The 27830-nt window shown below is 44.8% G+C and overlaps 1 protein-coding gene and 1 long non-coding RNA gene across 3 annotated transcripts; one reads left to right on the top strand and one right to left on the bottom strand.

Annotated features, from left to right (window-relative positions):
- Nucleotides 1–281: 281 nt before the first annotated feature.
- Nucleotides 282–27392, top strand: DNAJC7 (DnaJ heat shock protein family (Hsp40) member C7). Of its 2 annotated transcripts, none has more exons than XM_039256731.1 (14): nucleotides 282–390; nucleotides 11845–11933; nucleotides 12652–12776; nucleotides 13249–13362; nucleotides 14006–14080; nucleotides 18256–18374; nucleotides 18926–19079; nucleotides 19599–19763; nucleotides 20598–20689; nucleotides 23769–23842; nucleotides 24243–24389; nucleotides 24899–25051; nucleotides 26631–26693; nucleotides 27157–27392. In XM_039256731.1, the coding sequence occupies exons 1-14, from the start codon at nucleotides 314–316 to the stop codon at nucleotides 27192–27194; spliced, it is 1485 nt and encodes a 494-aa protein (XP_039112662.1). In that variant the 5' UTR covers nucleotides 282–313; the 3' UTR covers nucleotides 27195–27392. The 2 variants fall into 2 exon arrangements, with proteins under 2 accessions (XP_039112662.1, XP_039112663.1); XM_039256732.1 differs by lacking the exon at nucleotides 282–390 and adding an exon at nucleotides 4581–4636.
- On the bottom strand, nucleotides 1996–4655 carry LOC120248393. Its single transcript, XR_005532566.1, has 3 exons — nucleotides 4271–4655; nucleotides 3033–3190; nucleotides 1996–2732 (listed from the first exon to the last, which is right to left on the bottom strand). It is a non-coding gene; the product is annotated as an uncharacterized LOC120248393 (long non-coding RNA).
- Nucleotides 27393–27830: the final 438 nt, after the last annotated feature.

Below are 27830 nucleotides of genomic sequence, written 5' to 3'. Positions count from 1 at the left end.
AACGAGGCTCTCAGACTACTGAGGAGAGCTCAGGCCTAGAGAGGCATCACCTTCTTGTACCCCTCACTTCCGACCCACGGGTAAAGTGGCGCCCCCTACGCATAGGAACCGTCCCTGGGCCCCCGGCCCGGCGCGGAGACCACCGTGGACCTCCGGAGGCGGGAGGCCGCTCTGGCCCCAAGCTGAGCCTCTCGATGGTAGACGGGCTTGAGGGAGCCCCTCTGGGCGCAGCGCCGCCGAGCTGCTCGATGCTCCAGCCGGAAGTGCTCTTCACCGCCTGCCTCCCACCCGCCTCTTTGGTCCCGGCGGTAAGATGGCGGCTGCCGCGGAGTGCGATGTGGTAATGGCGGCGACCGAGCCAGAGCTGCTCGACGACGAGGAAGCGAAGAGGTAACCGGGTACCAGGGTGGTGGAAGGGGCGAGCTGCAGCTCCGTGGTCCCTGGAAACCCGTCCCTTCTGTGATGCAGCCCCTGTTTCGGCGACGCCCCGCCCTCCGCGACCCCCCCCCCCCCCCATCTGAGAGAAGTCCGGATGGACCCCCTGAAGGGGCGCTCCCGGAGGTCGGCCCTCCCCTCCTGCTTCCGCCTGGCTGGAGAGCTGAGGCACGGCCTGGTTCCCCCAAGCAGGGAGGAACGTCGCCCTTATTGTAGAGGCCGGGTCTCGGAGGGGATCTGAGGTCTGTTGTGGGGTGGGGGAGGCTGCGCGGCGACGATGACGATTTCCTTACATCGTCCCCGACCCCCTCCTGCTCTTGTTAACTTCTGTGCATTGTTGTCTGTCAGCACTTTGCATCTCCGAAGCCCGTGTGCTCCTCACCCCCTCTCCCCAGTAACGTATCCCTGCGACCACGAGCCTAGGTCCGAGTATGTCTTCATTATTGACCTGGTGCCCCCTCACCTACCCCAGAGGTTGGAGATGAGAGAGAAAGAAGGAAGAGTGAAGGGTTTGTCTCGTGCTTTACACGTCAAACTCCGGCCCTCCCGTGCTTCCGGAGTAAGATCCTCATTCTTCCCAGGACTGTTTCTTAAGTTAAGCAGCAGAAAGGAAGGCAGCTGCTTGGGCGCTGTTGGCCCTGCTGGGCAGCCGCAGTGGCTCGAGATTGCCAGTCTGGACTAGCCAAGGGAGCTGCTGAGTGAGTGGTTTTCGAGAACGCTCTGGATTCTGGCTACAGCTAAGGCAGGTTATTGGAACGCAGTTGCGGGTAGTCACACATGTCCTGATCCTGAAGGAGAATTAACGAAATGGTTCTGGAAGCCTGGAGCCCTTTCCTTATCAACTGCAGATTAATGGACTACAATGTCCTCAGTCTCCTTCCCTCCTCTTTCTTATCTTTGTACTCAACCCTGTCTGTATGGCTTCATTCTGGATCCATGAGATCCGAAACCAGGATTCTGAGGGTGTTTTGTTATCCAAGTTAGAATATGGGGAGGTACTCAGGGTGGCAGAATGAATAGTTATCAAGCTTCAGGGTAGTTTTAACTACAGCCTATGTCCCCAAGATCTGTTGAGAACTGAGAGGCCTGACAAAGTGTAGGAAGTCCTTGGGATAATCAGAGAAGGCAAGACAGAAGAGTCTAAGTCTCTCTCTGTTCTTTTGAGTTTTCACAGCCTACCTACTTCTCAGGTGTTGAGGATTAAGCATCATTAAAGAGACAAAACGAGAAACAACCCCCACTCCCGCACATACCGAGCTTACATACATTAATTGCATGGATTTACTCTATTTGGGATTGTAAAGAGTTCAGTGGTTTTTTTGGGATTTTGTTTTTGTTTGTTTTGGTGCTATGGAGACTTGGGCTATGTGTAGTAATTTGGAAAAAAAACCCTTCTCTTACATAATATAGATCTCTGATGTAGGGACTGTCCCTAATTTGGGTTTTATTTCAAAGCTATCTAAAGCAGGTCCTTTTCTTTAAAACAAAACAAAACCAAAAAATGCACGGCCTTAGAGGATATTCTAAGATAAAACTATAGTAAATGAACCTGAAGATACATTAAGAAACCAAAGTGAGTGATGCTGTAATGTGACCACATTACACAAAAACATGATACTTGGTAAAAGAGGTGTCAACTTAAGTAATCTCTGCCTTGTTACAAGGAATTTAAGGTGTCATTGATGGTTAAATGCATAGTTGTCTCATCGGCCACTAAGATCCATCTTTGCTAAGTAGATTTCTGTGTTACACGTGTTTATATAGATCTCTTTGAGAGGTAATTAGAAATGGATATTTACTATATACCACTTATGTGAGCCAGTCAAAAGGAAAACATACTGAAATTTTTAAAAAATCAGCTAAGAAGCCATGTTTATGTATGGTTTTCCAATGCTGAAAATGGACTGATGGTGAAGAAGTTTCAGAGGAAGGTGGGGTTACATTTTTCATGTGTCCTGGAATCCTGTGTAGCCGTAGCAGAGGCAGGGATAGAGACATCCCTTACAGATGCCCTTTACCATCTGGCTTGCTTAGTTATTTGGCCAGGTTTGTGGCTCTTATTACAGTCCTATTACCAGTTCACTTGGGGACGCAGGAGTTGATGGGTCTCTTGGGTTGTTTTTGTAAAGTCCAGCAAGGAGTCCTTCCTTCCTTCCATCTTGGCTCAAGGGCTTGCTGCTGCTGCTAAATTGTTATGGTCTCACAGCGGCAAGATGAGAGGAGCTTTCAAGACATGGAGCCTCGTGGCTGCAGCATTTTAAGTGGCTACATGTTTTCTTTCATTAACTTTAGTGTCTCTAGAGAGAAAAGAAATGGACTTCAATTTTTTTTTTTTTTTTTGCTTGTCACTCTGACAAAGTCCTTTTTCCTCCAGAGCAGCTGAGAGGCTAAAATAAAAGATGTATTAGTTGGCATTCCAAAATAGATCAGGGTTCTGAACATGAAGATTATTTATTTCTCTTTGCCCACCAGAACAGATAAAGCTACTTGCGGAGCCAGAGAGCTGAATTTCAGAGGTTTTACAATTCAGCTAATTTAATTTCAAGCCTTATATTTTCCTGGGAAGATGCTGATTGCTTTATCTAATGTATAAATACCTGTCTTGGATGAAGGCTCTCTGGCCACATTTCCTGGGCTGGGGAGGTCACCGTAGGTAGTCTTTATTATAGTAAAATCAAACGATTTCAAGTTGCTCGTCCACCGAGGAAACACTTCTGTTTCTCAGCGTTTATCTGGCATGACTGGATAATAGGATCTAAAAGAACCAACAGAAGCCATAGATTTAGGAGACAGAACATCCTTATCTGATTCCTTGATCTGATAATCTTGTCGGTCCGTATCTGTGTGAATGCAAGCAAGAACATTAGGACCCTTCTTAGTATCCAGATATTATAAAGTCTGTAGTTTGCTTTTTATTTCTCTTCCTGTTGCTGCTGGGAAGCCCTGAACTCTAAATCCATATCCCAGGGTCTGCAATAGGTGCTATTTATTTTACTACAGCTTCCTGGGACATTTTGGTGTTCATGGTCATAGCCAGAGAGCTTTAAGGCGTTCGTCGTTTTCCCCAACTGTTCTTCCTCACTCTGTTTTAAATTCTTAGACACATGTCTTGCTAAACTTTCTCTTGACGTTCATGAAATGAAGCTAGCCATTTCAGTAAGCCTGCAAGGTAAATGGGATATTATCTTTGACCTTAAACCCAAATCAGTGAAAACACTGCTTGCAGCCTTCATTTTCATTTTGGTATCCTTTTTTTTTTTAATGTTTTATTTATTTCTAGGAGAGAGAGAGAGAGAGACAGAGACAGCGACAGCTTGAGCAGGGGAGGGTCAGAGAGAGAGGGAGACACAGACTCTGAAACAGGCTCCAGGCTCTGAGCTGGCAGTCAGCACAGAGCCCGACGTGGGGCTCGAACCCACGAACCGTGAGATCATGACCTAAGCGAAAGTCGGATGCTTAACCGACTAAGCCACCCAGGCTCCCCTCATTTTGGTATACTTTAAGTGTGGGGTCAGTGGTGAACAAATGGGAGGCAGGACAAGTAAGTCATGGTTAAGGAAGGGATAAACCAAGGAATAGACAATCCTGCACCAGCAAATTAATTGAATCTGGTGTTAACAAGTGGCAAAATTGTTAAATCAGGGGCACGTGGCTGCCTCAGTCAAAGCATGTCACTCTTGCTCTCAGGGTTGTGAGTTCAAGCCCCACGTTGGGTGTAGAGATTACTTAAAAATAAAGTCTTTAAAAAAAAATTAAGTCATAACTAGAGCAAAGGTAGAGCAGAGAGGAAGGGTCTCTCTGTCCTTACTGCTTTAATTCAGGTCCACATACTAACCAGAGCCAGACACCAACCAATTTGAGCCAAGTTGAGTGGCAGTTGCTCTAGCGTCTAGTCCATTCCAACGACCAGAACTCTGATTGGCTTAAAACCCAGGCTGTTGAACATTCTAGCCAATCAGGGATGAGTACGGTCATTGAAGCTCGTATTTTTAGTTTTTAAAAGCTGAGTACTGGGCACTTGCCTTTGCTTTTTTTTCTCTAGGAGTTTAGAAGATTGGAAAACAATGGTCAGCGGCTGCCTAGGTGCCTTGTGGTCTGATGCACAGCCCCTCTGAGAGCCCGTTTCTCCCTTACTCCACTAATGTTTGCTCCCTTTTCTTCAGTGCTGAGTGATGTGGAAGTTACTTAGAGGTCGTTCCAGGTATTTCAAACTGGCTGAATTTCAGCAACAGCAGGATTCATCGTGCAAATTATCCCAGTGTCTGTTCATTTTATTGGATTGACAATTTGTTTTCATCCGCATCCAGATCAAAATAGCAGTTCCTGTGTTTTATACCACCATTGGCAGGGGGATGAATGTTTGAGGCTTTAGAGAATGAAAATAGGAGGAGGAATATTTGACTTTCAAGGTCTAATTCTGACACTTAATATTCTAGTGTCACATGACTTTAAGTTTTTGCAGGGAGGCTAGATTTTGTTTTTGGAGTTTCTGTCCTGAGAGGTTTTCCTCTGGCAGTTTGCTCTGAGATAGCCTACTGTTAAAGTAAGGAACCAAGAGAACTCTGGAAGCAGCATACCAGTCGACAGTCTGGACCCCCCACTCTGGCTCTCATCTCCACCCACTCCCCTTACCCCCTCCCAAGGAAAAAAGCTCAGAAAGCAGCTTTTTTCTTAATTATAGTTCCTTAGTTCTAGATTTTTGTTGTGTAGTAATATCCCTATGAGGGAAGTAGTGGATCTCACAGAATGGGGAACCAAGGGATAGAAAATGGTGGGGTTTGGGGTGTGTTATGAAAACAAGCCTCTGGCTATTGCTGAAAGGCCAATGCCTTGTGGACTTGGAGTGGCTTCTGAGAAGCTGTTTCTCCATGTCTTCTCTCCCCAGGAGTAAAGAAGGTTAGGTAGATGTCACAGATTGTGATACCTCCCATTTAAGGAACTAGCATAAACATATTATGGTTGAGTCAGCTATTTCATGTGACAGTCTCTTCTGCCTGCATTAATGGGATTTCCATCTGGATTGATCGATTAGTTGGTTGCTTTTCTCCCCACTGAATAAGATATTGCCAACGCCAGTGTGTGGCCTGGTGCCCTTCCCTGCTTGAGCAGTAGAGTGTGCCACTGCCTTGTGTAGACTGTATCTGTGACTCCACTTGATGCCTCTTGGTCCCTTCTGGCCCTGCCCCTGTCAAGGGTTCCCCCTGAATATCTAGAAAGAGAACAATTTGAACTGGTATGTTAATCAGTTTTCTTCATCTTGATCTCTCTTTTAGCCATTGGAGAGCCCACCCTTTGTTTTCTCTGCACCATTACGAAGCCTGTATTCACACTCAGCATATAGCACTTGTGTTTAGCAAGCACTAAATCTGTGGAATTGTTCCGAGTCTTATGTGGCTTCCACCTATAAAACTTGTGACATCATCCCTAGAATAGTTGCAAAAGAAAGAAAGAAAGAACAATTTAGTCATTTGGTAAGATGGAATAAAAGTAAGGCTCCTGGGCGCCTTTTACTTTATTCTCACGGAGGTCAGAGAGAGTACAGCCTGAAACAGGCCCTGTGACATGCCTTTGGAGACAAGAGGTCTCCGACTGTGGGAAGGAGGAAGGAATTTCTACGCTGAGACTGGCCAAGATCCCGTAAATTCTAAAGGGTGGAGGACATTTTTAGATCAACAGGCAACTAGTAAACTTGACTGAATAAAAGGGTGCAACAATCACAGAGTGAAAGTGACATTTTGGAATTAGTAATTATAAATGCATAAAGGATATTTGATTCATGGGCAGTGTAAAGTATTATTGTTAGTAGATATCTTTTTTTTAACGTGTGTTTATTTTCAAAGAGAGTACAAGTGGGGGAGGGGCAGAGACAGAGGGAGACAGACTCCGAAGCAGGTTCCAGGCTCCAGGCTGTCAGCGCAGAGCCTGATGGGGGGCTCTAACCCATGAACTGTGAGATCATGACCTGAGCCCAAGTCAGATGCCTAACCAAACTGAGCCACCCAGGCGCCCCTAGATATCTTTTTTCTAAGGTTATTCCTGGCAATAAAATAGTCTCCAAAATCAAAGGCCCTGAAACACTCCTCTCCGCTAGCAAAAGAAATCATCTTGTCCTGAGTTGTAATTTTAGCAGTTAGATGTTTTTTCCACATTAAGAGTAGCAGAAAACGTCAAGAAAATGCAAAAAAGAGGCGAGAAAAAAAAGATCTCATTCAAGCTTCTGCATCTCTTTTGATTTAAACTATTATAAATGGTTCTTGGAGAGCTGAAAGTTATTAAAAGTATATTATTGTAGCCAAATACTTGAAATAAGTAAAAGCAGTCAGATAATGTTTTTGTCATACAAAAATCAAATCAGTGTTTCCTGGGTTGCAAATATAGAATAGTGACCTATGCTAGTCTGTATTTTTCCTGTACTGAGGTAACTAAATAATGAACTGATATGGTACAAATGATGAAGCATCTCATCCCTCTTTTAGTAATTCACAAATACTGAAACATGAAGCAGTTCCATAGAGAACCAAGTCATTGAGGATGTTTTAAAAACTACCACCCAGTGAATCCTGCATTAATGAAAGCTGATGAGTAAAATTCTCTGCGTAACTCTTTCGTTGCTAAAAGACCAATCGGCATAAGGCAAAGATCTTGTTTAAGTGTTCAACTTGGAAGTATTTAGAGAGAAAATGGAGATTTTTGTAGAGCATCTTATTGGGGTCAGTCACAATGTCAACTGCAGTGTTTTAAGGTATGTTTAATTTAGCTGAGCGGTAGATGTGCAAAGTTGACTGGTGATCGTAAGCCCAAGTTGACTGATCACATGATGCTGAGCCCTGCTAAGACCAGTGTGACACCATACGATTCTCTTGGCCGTTTGTTGGAGTAATTGGCATTTGTGATGCTAAATTGGGGTCGAGAGAGTATAACTGCGTGGTCAGAGGACACGTAGATTTTTAACACTTCTGGTAGTGTAGAAGACCAGGTATCAGCCTGCAGTTTCCTAATCAATGAAGTTATTTCCAAAAAATTAGTATTTTTAAAATTTTAAAAGCAAATTTCAAAAAAGCAAAGCAGACCTGGAATGCAGTCTGCTTATCCCTATGGCAGAGAGAAGCCTCGCCGGGCCCTCTGATTGATGGTGACCCTATTGTTTGGAACCCTCCCTATACCTCCAAAGAGGATAGAGATTTTTAAAAATCTTTTAGTGGCTCTTTTCACTGGAATTTGTTGCTGGCTATTAAAGGGAAAGGACTGGTTTGCTGGAGGCTAGAGTCTTTCTTTCCCCGTGTCTCCTGGTGAGTCAGAGTGGCAAAGCTTATTCTGCTTAGAGATTGGGTGGGAAACTAGATACATTAGTTTTAATTTAAAAACCTTGGTACGCCAATGGCCAGGCTCTAGTGGGGGAAAAAAACTCTTGGAGTTAGGGACCGTGTGCAGCCTGGGACGCCTCTCTGGCTCTTCCTCTACTGAAGGACATATTATAATATCACCACAACCACTTCAGGAGGCCAGGATCTTCCTTGGGAATGCTTTGAAAATCAGAAAAAGCACTAGAGATATGGTGTAGCTATTCATAGCTCCATTCGGTCAGTTAGGGCCAAGTCTATATTTTGATGTGATGTTATATTTCAGGGTTTCGCCTGAATTTCGTTTTGTGGCCTTAGAAAATCGGTAGTTTAATTAGTCCCTTTTGGAATCCTTTCCTCTTTTTTGGTTAGTCCAGGTGAGCTTCATTAATCCTAATTCTTCCTTTCTCAGTTCTAATGTGTTTTGGTAGGTACCTGTTGTAACTTCACTTCGTTATCAGTCGACCTGGCAACGAGCGGCGTGACAGATACCAATGCCAGATTGCCCTCAGTTCCAGTGTTAACCAGCTCTTCTCCTTCTTTTCCAGTCCCACGCCTTTGACATCTCATCCTTCAGTCCCTTTGCTGTAAGGGCAACTTGAACAAGCTTCAGCCCTTTCTCAGACTCCCAGGGCAGGACTTGAATGGATTTGACCCTGGAATTGTTCCTGATGCAGCCTTGTTCAGTTCTTGCTGCTGCCATGCTGGATTCCAAAGATCCTCTTTTTCCTCGACTGGTCTCACAGGGTCAGGCCCATTGGTTACAGCTTGTTGCGTACTTGGTGGGGAGGTTCAAAATGAAGGAGGGACTCCACTTTGGGAGTTGGACCTGGAGGCAAAAAATAAGCATTCAGCCTAAAAGCACCAAGTGCCCATTGTTTAGGCAGCTGTTAATCAACCATGTTTCTATGAAAATAAGTCCTTTTCATGAGGCAATTGTGTGGGAATAGCTAATTCTGGCCTGATGCTGTGCAGTGTGAGGTTAAAAACATGGTAACTTGTCACAACACAATTCTTCTTGTTCTTTCTGCTGTGGGCTGACTCTACATTACTCGCTTTGTTTGCTCTAGAATGGAATCTACTCACCATTTACTAAAATGAAATGCATTTCTTGGGGGAGGCAAAGTCCAGTTCACTAGGTCTTGCATCTTAAAGAGAAAGGAGCTCTGCTCTCTCTGTGACTAATTGTTAGGAATGTCATTTAGCTTATTTAGATCCAGATTGTAGTTCTGGAGTTGGATTGTACATGCTGTGGCTATTTTATGTCTTAGTTTGAAGAAATTTCATGTTCGTTGCCCATGTCTTGTTCCTAGCAAGACAGATTAATTTTTAAAGTTTTAGGCAATAGATAGAGATGAGCATTAGAAAGCTAAGTGTGGTGGATAGCGCACAGGCTTTGGAGTCTGACTAGTGTGGGTCTACATCCTGACCTTGGGCCAGTTTTTAACCTCTACCCCTTATTTTACTCCTGTGAGAAATGGGAATAATGAAACACCTGGCAGGAAGATCATGTATGGAAAGTACCAGACTTCAGTAATTATTACTGACTTTCCAAAGAGATCATCCTTTGTCTTTTTTTAATGTTTTTTTTTTTATTTATTTATTTCTAGGAGAGAGAGAGAGAGACAGCGTGAGCAGGGGAGGGTCAGAGAGAGAGGGAGTCACAGACTGAAACAGGCTCCAGGCTCTGAGCTGGCAGTCAGCACAGAGCCCGACGCGGGGCTCGAACCCACGAACCGCGAGATCATGACCTAAGTGAAAGTCGGACGCTTAACCGACTAAGCCACCCAGGCGCCCCGTCCTTTGTCTTTTTACTAGAAGCCAGAGCTGAACTTCCTCATATCCATGGGAGTTAGTGTTTCCGGAAAGAAAGAGCACCTTTCTGTATGTAGCTCTACAGGTTGCTTCACCTTTGACTAACAAGCTTTATACTGCTGGTAACGTCTCTATCTACGTGCCTGAATGCTTTTGGCTTTCCTCAAGGATTTGTGTATTCTTAGCCACTAGCCTAAAAGAAGGCTAGATCTTCTCAGGTACATATTGGGTCTAGATCTTCTCAGGTACACATTCACTGTTTCCTCTGAATTTACCACTCCATTTCTTCACAGTGGTTTGACTCAGCTTCCAGCAGCCAGGGTTGGGGAAACCGTTTCTTCGGATCTTTTGGCATGTCTGCTCTTAAAAGATAGGCTCCTCATAGTTTTTATAGTGCCTTGCTTGATTTAGAGTTACAGGATGGTGTATACCGTGTAGAAAGATTGGAGTTGGTCCTATAAATCTTGCAGTTGGGGATCCTTCTTGAGGACTTTTAATGGCAGATAGCCTCTTTACAGCATTGTGACAGTTGGTGTAATAAAATTATTCAAACAGATTTATGTCCATCACAATTCAAATCTGTCAACATTTGTAGACCATTCCCATTTTCCTTTCCCTTTCTTCTAGCAGCCTTTTCATGTTAGTAGGGCTTGCCAGAACAGTGATGAGAACAGAAAGGGAGATGGCCTCAATTTAAAAGGAGGGTGGCTTTGCTACTTTGTAGTTTAAAATATGTAAATAAATACATCACAAATCTTCCTAGTGCTGATGTCCATAGAATCAAGCTGTAACCTCCCATACCATCACTACAGTTAAGAGCTAGGTACTTTTGTCCTTACTTCCCTTGAACTGGGTTCTTTTTGTATGTGTACAGAAAAAGAAACAAAGATTCTTCCTTGTAGCAAAAATGCTCAGATATTTAGTTATGTTGTAGTAATTATTTTGGTAAAGAATTATCTTTGTCATTCAAGTTAGACATTAGAATGATTTGGGGTATCTTTGGTAGAAGTTACTAGTTCTTTTAAGATATTGTTGGCCATGTTTTACTCAATTCTGGTTTCTTGATCTGGAGTATAATTCTCACAAAACATTGTTCCTTTTGGAAAGAACAGTTTTTCTAATGGCACAGCTTCAAAAAATGGATCTTAGAGTAGGGCAGAAATTCTGATATTACCCACTTGGTGGTTATACAAGGTACTATAGGAACAGTATAGGGCAGTAAGAACCCACACAGACGTGATATGCAGAGGGAACATCAGTAGGTGGGTACTTTTCAAAGCATAGCCATGGCAGGCTGTACCTCACGTGTCCTTGTTACCCACGTTCTTGGTCTCCGCTGTCACTCAACTCCGTCCTCCTTCTTAAACATCAAAATGCTTTGCTTTTTTTTTTTTTTAAATGTTTTATTTATTTCTAGGAGAGAGAGAGAGAGACAGCGTGAACAGGGGAGGGTCAGAAAGAGAGGGAGTCACAGACTGAAACAGGCCCCAGGCTCTGAGCTGGCAGTCAGCACAGAGCCCGACGCGGGGCTCGAACCCACGAACCGTGAGATCATGACCTAAGCGAAAGTCGGACGCTTAACCGACTAAGCCACCCAGGCGCCCCGAAAATGCTTTGCTTTTAACTCCCTTGCCACATGCTTTTACTCTGTCCTTTCAGTGACAAATGCATGAGCCAGTTTTCAAGAGAATAACCCATTAGGACTCTAAGGATGTGACCCATTTCACATTAAGAAATTGTTGCCTCATCATGGAATGATCTGTAACTGGTTTTTTACGGTTGGTAAAGAGGCAGAGGTTGTGGCACAGTGAAAAGGCAATAAGTATAAAAATTCTGGGGCTCCTGGCCAGCTCAGTTGGAGGAACATGCAACTCCTAATCTCGGGGTCGTGAATTCAGGCTCCATGTTGGTTGTAAAGATTACTTAGACAGATAAACTTTGAACATTTTTTTAGTTTCTGTGAGAGGATGTCTAAATTTGCCTGTTGTATGGGGTATGACTACAGGCAGGAATAGTGAGGAAAGGCAGGCAACACAGGAGAGGTTTTCTTCATTTAGTTTAAATGTATCTAACCAAAACCAAAACAAAACAAAAACAAAAACCCAGCATCGAACAAATCTGTATATTCCTTCAAATATCGCACTGACTTTCAGCTCAGTTTGCCTGGGGCTCTAGACCAAAGATTGCTCCCATGAGATTACAGAGGTTATTCCCTGTGTAAAATACCACGCTCTTCTTTCTCTTTCCTTTTCAGGGAAGCAGAGTCTTTCAAGGAACAAGGAAATGCATACTATGCCAAGAAAGATTACAATGAAGCTTATAACTATTATACAAAAGCCATAGGTGAGAAGGACCTACTGCCTGTGCTGAAGGATGAATTTACTGAACACCGTTACAAGTAGCCCCTCTCGAAGAAGTAGCCTTACCTTAGTGGGTTCATAACTGTCACCGTGTGAACTCTTGGACTTAATGGCTTCATGAGGGATGACACTTTCTAGCTCAAATGGGTAGTTTAAAGGCAATTCTTGAAATTCTAAGCCTAATGGCAAAAAGGTAACCGCCTAAATGCATCTCAGCCATTTCCAGTTCATTTAACTATCTTGGAAAATGGCTCTTGTAGATATTATCAAGTCTTAACAATTTCCATGCTCAATTTGCCAGCGTATTTTAATCCTGTGTCAGCATGTTTCTCACCTAACTTGCTTACAGGTTCACTACCCCTAATTCAACAAATGCAAATTCATTTTCATCTCTTATTACATAAAATACAATTCATTAAGAAGATAAATATGCTGATGTCTCCCATCAAAAAGAGCACTTTAAAGCTAAGTGTAAATTATTTTTAAATAACTTTCTTTTTCATTGGTTGCATCATTGCTGCTGTCCATTTGCACAAGGAGTCAAAAACTTTGCTGTGGCCTTTTCAACAGAGTATGTTAGCATTCCTGTTACAGTTTGATTGCCTTGATAATAGTTCTGAGGGAGATGGCCCCGGCCCCGGAGTTTTTGAAGCAGTGACTTCCACTAAGCTGTATTTTACTTTTTTCTGCCCTTCCTGTAGATATGTGTCCTAAAAATGCTAGCTATTACGGGAATCGAGCAGCCACCTTGATGATGCTCGGAAAGTTCCGGGAAGCTCTTGGAGATGCACAGCAGTCAGTGAGGTTGGATGACAGTTTTGTCCGGGTACGTGATGTGACCACTTGGGAAGAGTCAGCTGGGGAGGACCAGTTGCTTCAATTAAGTTCTCTATCTCTAAATTGAAATTATCTTCAATTAAGTATCTGTATCTCTATTTCTAACTGAGAAGTTAAGCTTCTCAGTCTAGACACTGTAGACTTTTGGGACCAGATCATTCTTTGTCGTGGGGGGCTATCCTGTGCATTGTATGATGGTTAGCAGCATCCTTGGCCTTTAACCACTAGGTATAAGTAGTACCTCCCCCAACCCCCGCGGCCCCAGTTGTGACAACCAAAAATGTCTCTCACATTGCTAACCATCTAACCATCCCATGGAGGGCAGGGTCTCCCTTGGTAAGAACCACTACTCTGGCCATTGTCATCCCATGTTGGTGTTCTTTGGGTGTTTCTTGCTTCTGTTGATTGTTCTTTGCTTGGCCAATCATGCTCCTTTTCTTCCTTCTTTGTGTTTCTTCTAGGGACATCTACGAGAGGGCAAATGCCACCTATCTCTAGGGAATGCCATGGCAGCGTGTCGTAGTTTCCAGAGAGCCCTAGAACTGGATCACAAAAATGCTCAGGCACAACAGGAGGTATGGTTCTGATCTTGTGTGTATGGAGAAAGACAGTGTGGTCTAGTGACCTGAAAGTCTGAACTGAGAGCTGGAATAAAGAACTGAACTAGTCTCACTCCTGCCACCGGCCACGTCTGGGTAGCTGTAGGCAGTCTCCTAGTCTGTCTGAGGTTTCGTTTTGTAGATGCAGACAGTTCTGAATATGATTTATAGCTTTAGAAATCTGAGAAAAATCGGAGGGTTTCTGAGATTCCTCGGGGGTGGGCAGATGCTTCAAGGACTGATTTGAGTGAAGTTGAAGAATCTGAGTAAGTTCAAATCCTGATTAAGTTGGTATCAGATAAAACATGTTTTAGTTCCATTTCCATATGTACCCTGTTTACCTCTGGATGCATTTTAGTGAGAATCTGAAAACTTCTGCTCAACCTCTGACAATGCCTTGCCCTTATTTTATGTCTTTCAAGGCATGACTCTTGTATTCCTGACTTTAAGTTCAACTCAGGGCACAGGTTGTGCCTTTTAGCTGCATCTTCACCTACTTGATTTATAAAGTCTGTGGTTCTGATTTTCTTGAACTAATAATTTATCAAAGCCCTGATTTTTGTGGTTGTTGAACGTATAACTTCATTAAAACTTCCTCTTATCTGATTTTCTGGCATAGTTCAAGAATGCTAATGCAGTCATAGAATATGAGAAAATCGCAGAAACGGATTTTGAAAAGCGGGATTTTCGGAAGGTAAAGTCCAACTATGGGAAAATCTCATTTACCCTTTCTCGCAAGGTTTCATGTTGGGGGTGGTATGGTACATGAATCCAGAATAATAATTTATCACTTTAATTTGACTTTTTTTTCTTTTCTTTTTCTTTTTTAAAGAGCAATTTTAGTTTCACAGCAAAATTCAGAGGAAGGTAAAGAGAGTTCTCCTATGCCCTCTATCCCCTCCCCCCCCCCCGACATGCATAGCCTCCCCCCGTTACCAACATTCCCCCCAGAGGTATATTTGTTATAGTCATGGTTTTGACACTTAAGAATAGAGCTGCTCTAAACATCTGTGTGCAGGTTTTTGTGTGGGCATAAGGTTTCACCCCTTTTGGGTAAACACCAAGAAGTTCAGTTGCTGGATCGTATGGTAGAAGTATGTTAAGTTTTGCAAGAAACCACCAAAATGGCTGTACCATTTTATATTCCCGCCAGCAATGAGTGAGAGTTCCTGTTGTTCCACATCATCATCAGCATCTAAACATTTTTTTTGCCAAGGTACTTCTTTTATTAATTATATTTGGCTTTATGATGAGAAGCAGTAATAGTTTACTTGAGTTTCTTCCTATTTTTGATATGGTAGCCTAAAAGTATGCTGCTAGTAGAGGAAATGCTAGTTGGAATTAAATATTAGGTTTGGATAATCCATTTTTATTTAAATAATGGGAGCTAGCTTTAACTCTTGCTCTATGTGAATAGATGCAGCTCTAACTAAAAACTAGAGGCTCCTTATGGATTTTTAAACAGCGTGTATAACCTGTCATCAGTACCATTTTGATATTAGCCTTTTTTGCTCTTTAAGTTTTTATTTAGAGAGAAAGCATGAGTAGGGGAGAGACAGAGGGAATCCCAAGCAAGCTCCTGCACTGGCAGTGCATAGCCCGGTGCGGGGTTCAAACCCAAGAAACAGGAGATCATCACCTGAGCCAAATTTGGACAGTTAACTGACTGAGTCACCCACGGGTCCTACTGATGTTAGGCCTTTCTATGAAAACACACTAGCCTCTATGGAGCTGTGTGAGTCCATGAAAATTTATGTGCCGAAAAGATTGCCTTATCTGAAAACATGTGAAAGGTATAAAAGTTTGAGGTACCTTTCTAGAACTTGTTTATAGTGGTTATGCCTCATCTGTATAATTCTGAATTCCCTTCTTTAGATGATATTTTGAAATAACTTTCATTAGAGTTTCAAAACGGGCGTTGAATGGCCCCCTAAAAAGTTAAAAACCACTGATCAGGATCAGTTTTCAGGATCACTTAAAAGGTTTGTATTGAATCGGTTGAGTGGTAGACTCTTTAATTTCAGCTCAGGTCATGATTTCATGGTTTGTTTGAGCCCCGAGTCAGGCTCCGTGCTGACATCATGGAGCTTGCTTGGTTGGGATTCCCCACCCACCCTCTGCCTCTCTCCCTCTCCCTTCCTCCCCGTTCATGCTCTTTCTCTCTCTCTCAAAAATATAAAATAAATAAACTTTAAAAAGTTTTTTAAAAAGTTTGTATCATCCAAGAAACGTGGGGATTTGCTCAGTGCTTTCTGTAAAAGGGACTCAATAAATGGTTGATAAAAGGGTACAGTTAATTATTTGTAAGTCACAAACTGCAGGTCATTTATTTGGTAATGTTTCTGATTAGCTTATGCAGAGTCCCAGCATTAACTTATCAGCATCCCTCTTCTGTCCATTGGTTTTAATAACTACAGTGTCTTGGTAGTGTGATTCTTAAGTTTTCTTGTGTGTATTTGGAAAGCGATTCTGCCTTCTGTCATGTTTTCTGAGGTTTACATAGGCAACAGCTTTGTCTCAAAAGGCAATCTTTTGAGTTTCTTTTCTCTCTTGCCCACTCTGGAGCCAGAATCCCCAGTTTGTGACAGAATCCTCTGTTTGTGACATCCCAGCCCCCCCACTGTAGCTCATGGTGATGTCACAAATGAAGAATTATGATCCTGGCAGGGGAAACAGATGAACTTGGAAGAAACAAAGATCTTCTTTGCCTGCAGCTGTCCCTGGTCATGGGGAGATGGGGGTGGGAAGTGAGGCACTGAGCTTCAGCTCACACTCCGCTGACCCAAGGGGCAGAACCATCTCCACACTGAGCATTGCGAAGGCAGCAGGGTGTGGCTGCTTACATTTGACTGCTTCACCTCCCCCCAACTCTTTGTCTATTGAAGGGGGGAAAATCAGCACCATGACTCTACCCTACATCACACCTGAACTTTAGTATAGTCCTGGGACTTCCAGGATAGTAACCTGTGCCCCTGAAAGAGAGGCATCCCCACCACTACTCTGAACCCTGTAGGGAGTCTTCCCAGTGGAGCAGCTCTCGGGGTTTCCCAAGAAAATTTAAATTTTTGAATAGGTCCTACTCATTGTTAAAAGAAGTAGATACAGGGACGCCTGGGTGGCTCAGGTGGTTAAGCGTCTGACTTCGGTGCAGGTTATGATCTCACGTTTCATGGGTTCGAGCCCCGCATCGGGCTCTGTGCTGACAGCTAGCTCAGAGCCTGGAGCCTCTTTCGTATTCTTTGTCTCCCTCTCTCTCTGACCCTCCCCTGCTCACGCTGCCTCTCTCTCTCTCTCTCTCTCAGAAGTAAATAAGACGTTAAAAAAAAAAGAAGAAGTAGAAACAGATACAGATACTTAGTGATAGATATTTCCCCAAACTTGACCAGTTGCCTGTTTGTTGGAATTAGACCTATTTCTGCTTCTGAGTTTTCAGACTTCATCTCTTCCTGATTCCCATGGCCAGATTCTGAGAGGAAATGGGTGTCCCTTAATTCCACGTTTCTCCTTTGGGTCATTTATTGCTGGACAAGAATGTGATTCAGCCAGGATCTCCCAGGAATAGCAGCTAAACCAAAAATGAAAGCTCAGAGAACAAACTTCTGAAAAGAAAAAATGGAAGGGGCGGGGCAGTGGGGGGGGGGGGACTGGGTAGCTCAGTGGGTTACGCATCCGACTTCTCAGGTCATGATCTCATAGTCCATGAGTTTGAGTCCCACATCAGGCTCTGTGCTGATACCTTAGAGCCTGGAGCCTCCTTCGGATTCTGTGTCTTCCTCTCTTTGCCCCTACCCTGCTTGTGCTCTCTCTGCCTCAAAAATAAACAAACATTAAAAAAAATACAGGGGGCACCTTAGTGGCTTTATTCGTTGAGCATTCAACTTTGGCTCAGGTCATGATCTCACATTTGTGACTTTGAGCCCCACGTTGGGCTCTGTGGTGACAGCTCAGCCTGGAGCCTGCTTCAGATTCCGTGTCTCCCTTTCTCTCTGTTCCTCCTCTGCTCGTGCTCTGTCTCTCTCTCAAAAATAAGATTTAAAAAAAAAATTTTTTTTAGTGGGAATATGTGGAGAGTATCAAGCTGGAAGATTGAAGGAGTCCCAGCTGTGTGCATGTGTGAGAGAGAAAGAACCTTGCGTTTTAGTTTGTGTAACAACATGTTGGGTACAGTAATCTGATAAAGTGTTTAAAATGCTCCATTGTATTGGTGTATTTGTGTACTAAGAAGTAGAAGGGTGGCCACCGGGGTACTTAGTGAGATGTGAGACTCATGGCACAGGGAGGAGGGAACTACAAGCCATTCTGATCCTCTAGGGAGCAGTGAGTCTACGTCCGATTATTTGGGGGTATCCTTGTCTTCTATGATAGGCTAAGCATGGTGAGTTAGGCAGAGTAGCAAATGAGTCTACACTAGCAGAACGTGAATTCTGACCACTGTCACTGTGGTTATGATTCAGTATGGAGGCAGCTTAGCATGGTGATTGAAGTTACAGGCTGGAGGCTCAGTGTGAGAACCAATCCTATTTTCTGTCACTTACCAGCTTTTTTGACCTTGAACATGTTACTTAATCTCTGCGTTTTTGTTTAGTTTCTCATTGACAAAATAAGGAACTTCATGAAATTACTATATAAAATTGTGGTGCACATTAAGTGGGTCAGTATATAAAGTATTTAATAAACGTCTGCTGTCATCATTATCATCTGGATCAACTACTCTCCTTGTTTCAGTGGTTTAATCAAATGACTTAGATATGTTCCTAAACTCTGATATTACTTTCCTTTAAATCTGTTTGTTGCCTGTGGCCAAACTAAAATGAAGATGTTTCTGTAGAATCCAGAAGGAAGAGTTATTTGCTTTCTTCCTCCCCATAGGTTGTTTTCTGCATGGACCGTGCCCTAGAATTTGCCCCTGCCTGCCATCGCTTCAAAATCCTCAAAGCAGAATGTTTAGCAATGCTGGGTCGTTATCCGGAAGCACAGTCTGTGGCCAGGTATGAAGCCTGGCCAGGTGGGCCTTGGTGCACCAGATACCACTGGATTGGTGCTTTCTGGCAGCTCTCTACAGCAGGAGCTACTGTATGTCCTGGGCTGATCAGACCTTCCTGGGACTTAAAGCCAAAGGTTAGACCAGATTTGAAAACCCATCGGATGTGTGAAAGTACATATAGTAGGTACTTCAGCTGCTTTGCAAGTCACATGGTCTTGTCGCAACTGTTCGACTCTGCCACTATAGTGCACATGTGGCCATCGATGATAAGTGGATGGTGTGGGTAGGCTTCAGTACAGTTTTATTACATAAACAGTGGCAGGCAGGATTTGGCCCTGTGGGCTATAAATTACCAACCACTGTTCTAGTAAAGACTGAAACACATGAAGATAAATATAGGTGTTTTTTGGGGGAAGGTATTGGGATCTGTCTACCTTTGGATACGTCTATACTAGACACACAGTCAGGAGAAACACTGGCTGTAATAATCACATGTTCAGTAATGGTGGAGAGATCCAAACCACAGCTGAGTGTGCCCCTTTCTGGCTATTGCAGTGACATTCTCCGAATGGATTCTACCAACGCGGATGCTCTGTACGTACGAGGTCTTTGCCTTTATTATGAAGATTGTATTGAGAAGGCGGTTCAGTTTTTTGTACAGGCTCTCAGGATGGCTCCTGACCATGAGAAGGCCTGCGTGGCCTGCAGAGTAAGTTCTAGGCCCCAGATCTGAGTAGGAAAGCAAGCTTCCTTTTTTGAGCCTTTAAGAGAGTCACAAGTAGAAGGTTCTAGGATATGAAATATGAAATATGATAGCTCCTCTTCCCACCTTGCCAGGATGCTTGGTCCTTTCCTTAGAAATTATTTCAGAACAACTTTTATTTGTCTAAAGGTAAATGTGATCATATAGGGTCAGATCCTTCTAATACTAGGTGTGTTTTTTTTTTCTTCCCTCAGTGAAGAAAAAAATAGTAATGCTTATTCTGGGGAATGGAAGTAAACCCTCATGGGTATTCTTTTATAAATCTTGGTTTCCCCTGTCCACTCTGTACGAAGCACCAGTGAGCAACAAATAGCCCAGGTGGTGGGGATGGAGAGGAAGGGGATAAGGGTCTGTATGATGCTAAACATCAAGGATCTGAGAAATTGGAAATAGACCTGGGCCTTTCTGTACAGTGACCTGAGATTTCCTGCATGTGAATTAATCTCCCTTTGCTTTTCCCTGTAGAATGCCAAAGCACTTAAAGCAAAGAAAGAAGATGGGAATAAAGCATTTAAAGAAGGAAATTACAAGCTAGCATATGAACTGTACACAGAAGCCCTGGGGATAGACCCTAACAATATAAAAACAAATGCTAAACTCTACTGTAATCGGGGTACGGTTAATTCCAAGGTAAGCACTCGCTCTGGGTCTCGGGGCCTATGGAGGTGCGTCTCAGGGACATCAGAGGGGACTTGGGGAATCTGCCTAATGAGGGCAGGCGACGTGAAAGGAGAATAGGTGGTTTTAGCTGAGAGCTCAGCTTGTTAGGCACTTCCCTTTGAGAAGCAAGCTTTTATCTTTTCCCTAGAATTTCAGGGCACTTGAGGGACCGCTTGGAAAGATATTCCTACCTGTTCTTCCTCAAGATCCCTTTCCTCCACTAAGGGAATGGCTAGAGGCTCTGGGATAGTTTTTTAAGCAAATATTGCTGCTGCTTTTTGCCTAAGCAAGTGATTGTGTCTTTCTTTGAAGTGGTTTGGAAGAAATTAGAGTACGAGGCAGGCTTAGTTTTTTTTGTCCAGCATGCTCTGCTGCGCATGGCCTGAGTGCCCACTGCAGCCCTGTGGACCATAAGAAACCAGAGCCGACTCTTGCTCTTGTAGCGTTCCAGTGGTCAGAGAGCAGTGATTCTTACTCCTGTAGTTAGCCTTTGCGAGAATGGAGGCCCGGAACCACCCTCACTGTTTCCACAGGTGTCGTGTTTGGGCACTGCCCTGGAATGGTAGAGGTGGCTTATCCTTGCCCGTAAGTGTGCCTGGCTTCCATCCCATAGAAGAGAAACCAGTTTTGAACCCGGTGTCCTTAGCCCTCCGAGATACTGGCTTTCTCAGTGACCAGGAATGAGTGTGACAGTTAGGGACCTGGCATGACTGATCCTCTTAGAATTGTGAAGCCGTGCTCACAGCTTCTGGGCTCCCTCAGTCACCGAAGATGTGAAGTATGACTGCTCTCTCTCTCCTGAAGCTTAGGAAACTAGATGGTGCAATAGAAGACTGCACAAATGCAGTGAAGCTCGATGACACTTATATAAAAGCCTACTTGAGAAGAGCTCAGTGGTAAGTGGCGCTGGGGGGTGAGGGGAAGAGGGAGTTGCTGCCAGCCTGCCAGGGGGATTGAGTTATGGATGCTGAAGCAGCCCCAGGGATGTTGTGAGGTCATTTGGTCCTTCCCCCTGCCTCTAGGTGGGATTGTTCCAGCCCTAGACTCTCTTTATAGACCTCCAGCCGAGGAGATTGCACAGCTCCCTCAGTCTCCCATGCCTGTGTCTTACGCCCCTCACGGTCAGTAAGTTTCCTCTGATGCCTGACCCAAATTCCTTTTGTTAAAGTTTACACCCATTTCCTTTGGAGATTGTATTTTGTATTGTACACTTTTGCTCTAACTTGGCACAGTGCTTGGCACACAGTAGGTGCTCACTCAATAAATGTTTTGTCGAATGAATGTATGGTGCTTGGAGGAGGGAGACAGTTGGAGACATTTGAGAGTTCTGCTTCTCCTGTTTGTTCCAGGTTGCAGAAAACAGTCTTTTGGTCAGAAGGAATTTAATCTGGCTCAACCTCCCAGCAGTATAAGGAAGCCCCTTTTGAAATAACCTCTGTGTGAGTTGGAGAGTTAGGAGCCAGATGGGCCTGCCTAGATCTAGTGCCCGGATTTCCTTCAGAATCAGGGTGCTCCCCAGCTTACTTGTCCTCCTTACTCTTGGACCCACCACACTCTTTTCTACAGACAGGAACCTTCGCAAGGGCTAGGAGAGACCTCCCCAAAATCCACTTCTTATTTCAGATGATTTCCCAGACAGAGAAGAACATACTACCTTCAAAGTTCCAAAAGGAAGACCTATGTGTTGTATTCTAATCCTCCAATATTCATTCATTCCATTTCTTGTCCTGAAATGTCAGATCCAAAGAAGTGGTGCTACCAATGCCTGATGAGCCCATCATTCTTCAAGCTCTTTAGTCTCATTTTTGCAGGCCATGCCTGCCTCCTGTTTAGTTTTCCCAAAATGATCCACTTTTTTTTGAAAGCAGGAAAAGTGCTCCTGTGTGTAGTGCTTTTTTTTTTTTTAAGTGGATTTCTAAGTAGATGAGTAAGTCTATCCAACAGAAGCATACACAGAATTGTATCATAGATCCTGAGACCAGCTGTCAATCATCTCAAGTTTGCAAATTGCTGGCAGGCAAACATGGAAGCTTTGGAAGACAACAGGTACCCTGTGCCCCAGCTAAAGACTTATGGTAACAGAATACTATGTGCAGGTTTACTGTGATGTTATCTGTAGGAGCAAACAAGGAGTTTCCCCTAAGCGTCTAGTGGGGCAAGGGTGGCTAGGTATGTGACACCATGTCAACTCAGTGGATACTCTGCAGTGTTTGAACAGGGAATGGGGAGATAATATTCTTGTTTTTTTTAGGAAGATAAAGGGGTGGACAATTACATCCTCATATGTGTTCAATAAAGAAAAATTAAATGGCTTTAATCAAATAACTCCTTAAATTTATGATAGAAACAGAACTGTCCTTTGAGTGGCTCTGCCTTTGAGATCCCACCACAAGGCATGCACTTTGGGGCACAGTTGGCCAAGAACTTGGCAAACAGTCCCCTCAAGCAGCTGGGATTGACATGAAGTATTGGAGATTAGTTTAGGCCAGACCCTTACCAGAGTCCTGCCTGCCACCTCGCCTTATCTCTAAAGATGGGGAGATGCCACATCTCTCCTGCATCTCCCGTCCTGGGTTGGAGTTTCCCATTTTTCCTAAAGCTATACTTCTCTACATTTTCTTCAACTTAAAAAAAATATTTTTTAAAAATAAGTTTATAATTTTCATACAATGTTACAGTGTTTCAGGTGTATGACAATAGAAAAAAAACTTAAATGGAAAGATGTCCTTGAATTTTAAAAACACGTTAAATAAAATTGCAAATCACTGTAATACAGGCTTGTTTAATACATTCTAAAAGGGCATGGAAAGTTCACTAAGGTTGCTTATTTGACAGATGATTCTACTACACTTGGGAAAATCAGCTTATATTATTTCATCCTGTAAATGGGTTCTCTGAGCTCCTGGTAACATTTGTGCCCAGTGCCCACAGGGCACTGGTTTTTGTCACCATTGTTTAACACTGTAAATCAAGACATTGCCAGAAAATCAGAGATGCCTAAGAAGCTGGGCTTCTGTCTTGCCAGCCACACCAGCAGCACCCCTCTGGCTCTGGCCCCGAAGCCCAGCGGGGCACTGATGTTTGCACAGATGGGATGTGTGGTGGTGGTGTAGTAAGCTTGGCCTCTGTTGGGCAGTGGCTAGCTGTGCTGCTCAGTCACTCCTGCGCCCCAGCCAATAGGGTATGTCTCTAGAACTCCTACCATAGTCTGATTGATTGGTAGGCCAGTCTTGGCACCAGTGATCTCATCAGGACATGGAAAATGCCACTTTGCTTCTGTGGAAGAGAAGGTCTTAACAGGTCCGGCAATCAGCCTGTCAAGCTAGATTCCTCCCCTCTTGGGCCAGGACACCCCCCTCCTCACCCCCCCACTTCTTCTACACTACAGAAATAAAAGCAAGCCTGCATTTAGAGTCTCTTTTTCTTCCACTTACCTACATCTCAGATTGATTCGTCTTAATGGAGGCATTTGCCAGCAGCCACCATCTTGAACTTGATCCTTCTAGTGGCTCACTAATCCCACTTCTACTCTGGATGGGAGCTAGCCCTGCATGTTTCTGGCACTACAGGTTCAAAGCTTTTCCATATTCACTGCTCTCGCTTGATGATTTTTCTCCTGCGTTTCAATCCCAAGTAATTAGCCAAGTAGGTGCCTTCACATTGCCTGTCCCATGGCAGTCCAGATGCCTCTTAGTGGCTCTGTGAAATCAGAAGGAACTTTTCTCCCTTTGATTGCTTTCTGCTCCAAGCAGAGTATCACTTTGCTGGGTGGGTGCAAGTGGCATGAGACCTGTCTCTTTTTACTTGAGGAACTGGTAGTTAATTTCTTCTTACAGCTAGCTTAAGGACTCCTGTTTCATGAAGCATCTCAACCAAAAGTGTGTGTCTCTTGCTTGAGCCGTGCCTCTTCCTCCAGAGTGATACTGAAAGCCATTGGTATCTATGTTGATGGACCGTCCTGTATTTCTTTTTCAGTTACATGGACACAGAACAGTATGAAGAAGCAGTGCGGGACTATGAAAAAGTGTATCAGACGGAGAAAACAAAAGGTAAAGGTGTTTGGGAGCATGTTTCTCAGGGAAATGTGAGGTCTTACTCATAGGCCTTAAAACTGGACATAGTAGTTTGATTCAGGGATCAGGGAGGGACATACCTAGGGCTTATTTGAGCCCCAGCCAGGAAGAAATTAACAGAGACCCCAAGTGCAGGACAGGGCACTCATTTTCTGGCCCTGTATTCTCTCTATCACTTTCACTTCCTTTTATGTGTAATGAGGCTAATGTGCAGAACCGAAGTATGAGTAGTTTTGTTTTTTTAATCTTCAGGGAAAAAACACCATAAGAGCATCTGGTATGCGTGGTTAACAAGGCTTCTGACTGCAAGGCATCTGGGTTAGTAAGGGAATCCAGAGTCAGATTTGTCCATTTGACTCTAGATGTCTCCTTCTAGAACACAAACAGCTCCTAAAAAATGCACAGCTGGAACTGAAGAAGAGTAAGAGGAAAGATTACTATAAAATTCTGGGAGTGGACAAGAATGCCTCTGAGGATGAGATCAAGAAAGCTTACCGGAAACGGGCCTTGATGCACCATCCAGGTAGAGTGGGTGTGGAGAGGGGACTCAGTGGGAAGAACAAACCAAACGGGCTCTGCTGCACTCAGTCCAGAATGAAAGTTCCGGCTCTTCGAGCACCTGGGTGGCTCAGTTGCCTGGGCATCTGACTCTTGATTTCGTCTTAGGTCATAATCTTGTGGTTTGTAGAATTGAGCCCCGCCTCAGTCTCCAGGCTGACAGCACAGAGCCTGCTTGGGATTCTCTCTCTCCCCCTCTCTGCCTCTTACCCTGTGCTCACGCTCTCCCCCCCCTCCCCCCGCCTCTTAACCCCGTGCTCACTCGCTCTCCCCTTCTCCCTTCCTCTTTCTCTCAAAATAAATAAACTTTAAAAAGCAAGCAAGAAAGATAGTTTTTGGCTCTTCATAAGGTGTTGCTAAGTTCCATACCCTCCAAATTTTGGAAGTACCAAATTCTAAAATCGGACAATAAAGTGATCTTTCTCAACTTTGTTTTCTTGTGACCCTGAGTTCTTCCTGTACTCCTCCCTTTAGATCGGCACAGTGGAGCCAGTGCCGAAGTTCAGAAGGAGGAGGAGAAAAAGTTTAAAGAAGTTGGAGAAGCTTTTACTATCCTCTCTGATCCCAAGAAGAAGACTCGCTATGACAGTGGGCAGGACCTGGATGAGGAAGGCATGAACATGGGGGGTGAGTTGGTTGGGGCAGTCTGGGATGAACCTGACCACTGTGGATCTTTAGAGTTTTTCTAAAGACACTCCAACAGGGAGTCTGTGTAGCAGCTAGTGACGCATAGTGGTTTGTAAGGCCCACCCTGGATGAATACCCATAACATGTGAGGCACTGTGATGGGTGTCAGAAATAACAAAGTGAATCAAACAGGCTCCCTGAGCTCCAAGAACCCAGTCTAGGGCTTTGCAGACTGGCTCACAGGCCACTTGTGACCTCTGACCCCTGACCTCTGGATGTGGAATCCCAACAGGTACAGTCAAATGTAGCAGGTGCCCAGGGTGCAGAGGAGGTAAGCACTAGCAAGGGAAGGCTTGGAAGTGCAGAAATAATACCTTTGGGAGCTGTAAGGGGCTGAATGTAGAATAGAGAGTGCTCAAGGCAGGGAGTGCTGAGCTGTGAAGCCTGAGAGGAGCTGGATCCCCCCACAGGGGCTAGAGTAGGAAGTATGGGCTTTTTCCTGTTGGTTAGAAGTTTCCCCCCCACTATTGAAGGATCCTAAGTAGGGGAGCTGTGAACCAGAGTTAGGCCCAGAAGTATATCTGTGGTGGCAGTGAGGAGGGGTGAATTGGGGTGCTGAAGGGGGAGAGATGGAGGCGGGCATGCTGGGGAGGAGAGGGTCGGAGGGCACAGTGGGAGATGCAGCAGGAGTTGGTTGCTGCGTGTGTTGGAAGAGAGGAAGGATAAACTTGAGTGGCTTTGGATGGCTGACTCGACAGAGCCATTCCCTGAGCTGGGGGGCCCAAGGTGGGCAGATACAGAGAGGCAAGGAAGAATTTGCATTTGGATACAGTGTGCCTGCTGGGTCAACTGGTGGAGATGCATCCTCTGTGGAGCTTAGGAAGTGAGGAGCGGTATGGGCAGCGGACCTGCTGTGGCCTGGTGGTGAGGGCACAGCACTGGAGTCAGGCAGGAGTTGGAATGTTCAGGTCTGTTGCCTTCACTTGCCACGTGATCTTGGGCAAGTTACCTGAGCTCCTACTTGGTTGAGTATAAACTGGGAATGATGTAATGCATGCAGAGGACCCAGCACCGTGACTGGCACCTAGTAGGTACCTAATAAACCATGGCACTTTTTTTTTTTCTTGGCATACAGTCTAGACAGAGCATGGAATCAAATGAATACAATAAGTCTTAAAACTCCTGTATTTGTTGTTAGCACAGAAGTGATAAGATTTTAGCCTTTTTGGTAGCAGCCCGGCATCATAGGGAGACAGTGTGGGGAAAGTCTTGTGTCTGTAAGTGCAAACGGCATCCCAGTTGTTATGGAGGAGGTCCAGCAAAGTAAGTGGCAGTGAAGAAAGCTTTCCTTCAGGCTCTCACTAGGAAGGAGAAAGGAAGGTGTCCCAGGAGTGGCATTAGATTGGGGGGGGGGGGGACACGTGCCCATCCCGGTCAATGATGTTTAGGGAAAGGACGGACGTTAGGGGTGCATCTGTGAAGGGGGACTCATTCTCCATGTCATCGTAAGTTCCTATTAAGACAGGTCTAACTTTTGCACTTTTTTTTTCCCTTCCCTGTTTCTCACTTTGCTGCACAGATTTTGATGCAAACAATATCTTCAAGGCATTCTTTGGTGGTCCTGGGGGCTTCAGCTTTGAAGGTGGGTGTGCCCGCTGCTCTCAGGAATTTGCAAATCACAGGCCTGTAATGCGGCTCCCCGCTAAGGTAGCTCCCCACTAAGGTAGCTCTATGAGAGTCAAGGGGCCCCGTAAGTGGAGGTGGCAGAACCCCCATCCAGCAGGGTCCCGATCCACACAGGTGCTGCTGAGGATGGAGGTAGGGAGGTTCCTGGGTGCACCGTGCCTCAGGACCATTAGGACCACACCTCTGCAGGGTCTGGGAGGCGTCTACGCGGTCTAGTACCAGGGCCTCTCTGCAAGAGTGAGGGTTAGAAGCTGCACACACAGCTGCTGCCCTGATCCCCTTAGGCCCTCAGGCCTCAGGCTGTCGGTCGACTTGGCATTTTCTGTTTGAACTTGAAGCAGCCCTTGAAGACTTTCCCATAATCAGAGCAAAGTGGTCTTCCCGCACAGCCAACTAACAAGCCTTTCTTTCCCTTACAGCATCTGGTCCAGGGAATTTCTTTTTCCAGTTTGGCTAATGAAAGGAAACCATCCAGAACCCAGAAAGTGGAGACTTGCTCAATGTAACCTTGAACGTGGGCACAGTTCACCTCCTCCCTTCATCTCATCTCCCCGTCCTTAGAGCAGTTTCGTTTTCTTAGTTGGATACCCTGTGTCTGTGTGAGTGGGGGGAAGGAGAGGGAGCCAGCGCCGAAGACCGCAGGGAGGGGAGGGAGGCGGGGGTTGGACAGGGAGGCAGCTTGTGAATTTTTGTTTTACTGTTTAACTTTATTAAAAAAGAAAAAAAATTAAGAGAATAAAATGTTTTGACCCTTTCTGGCACTTTGCTCTGGCAGCTGCTTTGTGTCACTCCAGACTCGGTGGGCCAGAGCTGAGCCCCCAGTGCAGAGCTGGTGCTGACATGGACTTTAGGCTCCGCAAGCTGCTCCGCGGGGGACGTGGGCACCCAGGGCCCGATGGCAGGGGGAGGCTGGCTGCCTCTCCCAAGCCTGTTCGGTATGTGAGTGCCCCGCAGGCCCTCAGTATGCTGTTGGACCCCATGAGGTCAGTCATGGGGAAGCAGAGTTCAGAGAATGGGTTTATTTGAGGCTAAGGGCCACCATGAATCAGAAGCTGTGTGTCCAGAGTCACATGGAACATGGCTGGGGGCTAAG

This window comes from Hyaena hyaena, unplaced genomic scaffold, assembly GCF_003009895.1.
Source record: "Hyaena hyaena isolate Hyena2069 unplaced genomic scaffold, ASM300989v1 scaffold_589, whole genome shotgun sequence".
Classification (NCBI taxonomy): domain Eukaryota; kingdom Metazoa; phylum Chordata; class Mammalia; order Carnivora; family Hyaenidae; genus Hyaena; species Hyaena hyaena.
Note: the sequence above shows the minus strand (reverse complement) of the source record. Positions and strands in the feature narration are given on the sequence as shown.

Bases quoted from the DNA above. Each gene is read 5' to 3' on its own strand.
- DNAJC7 (XM_039256731.1), top strand. From the start codon at position 314: ATGGCGGCTGCCGCGGAGTGCGATGTGGTAATGGCGGCGACCGAGCCA. The intron at 391-11,844 runs GTAACCGGGTAC...TTTCCTTTTCAG, and splicing joins GACGACGAGGAAGCGAAGAG to GGAAGCAGAGTCTTTCAAGG. The intron at 19,764-20,597 runs GTAAGCACTCGC...TCTCTCCTGAAG, and splicing joins GGGGTACGGTTAATTCCAAG to CTTAGGAAACTAGATGGTGC.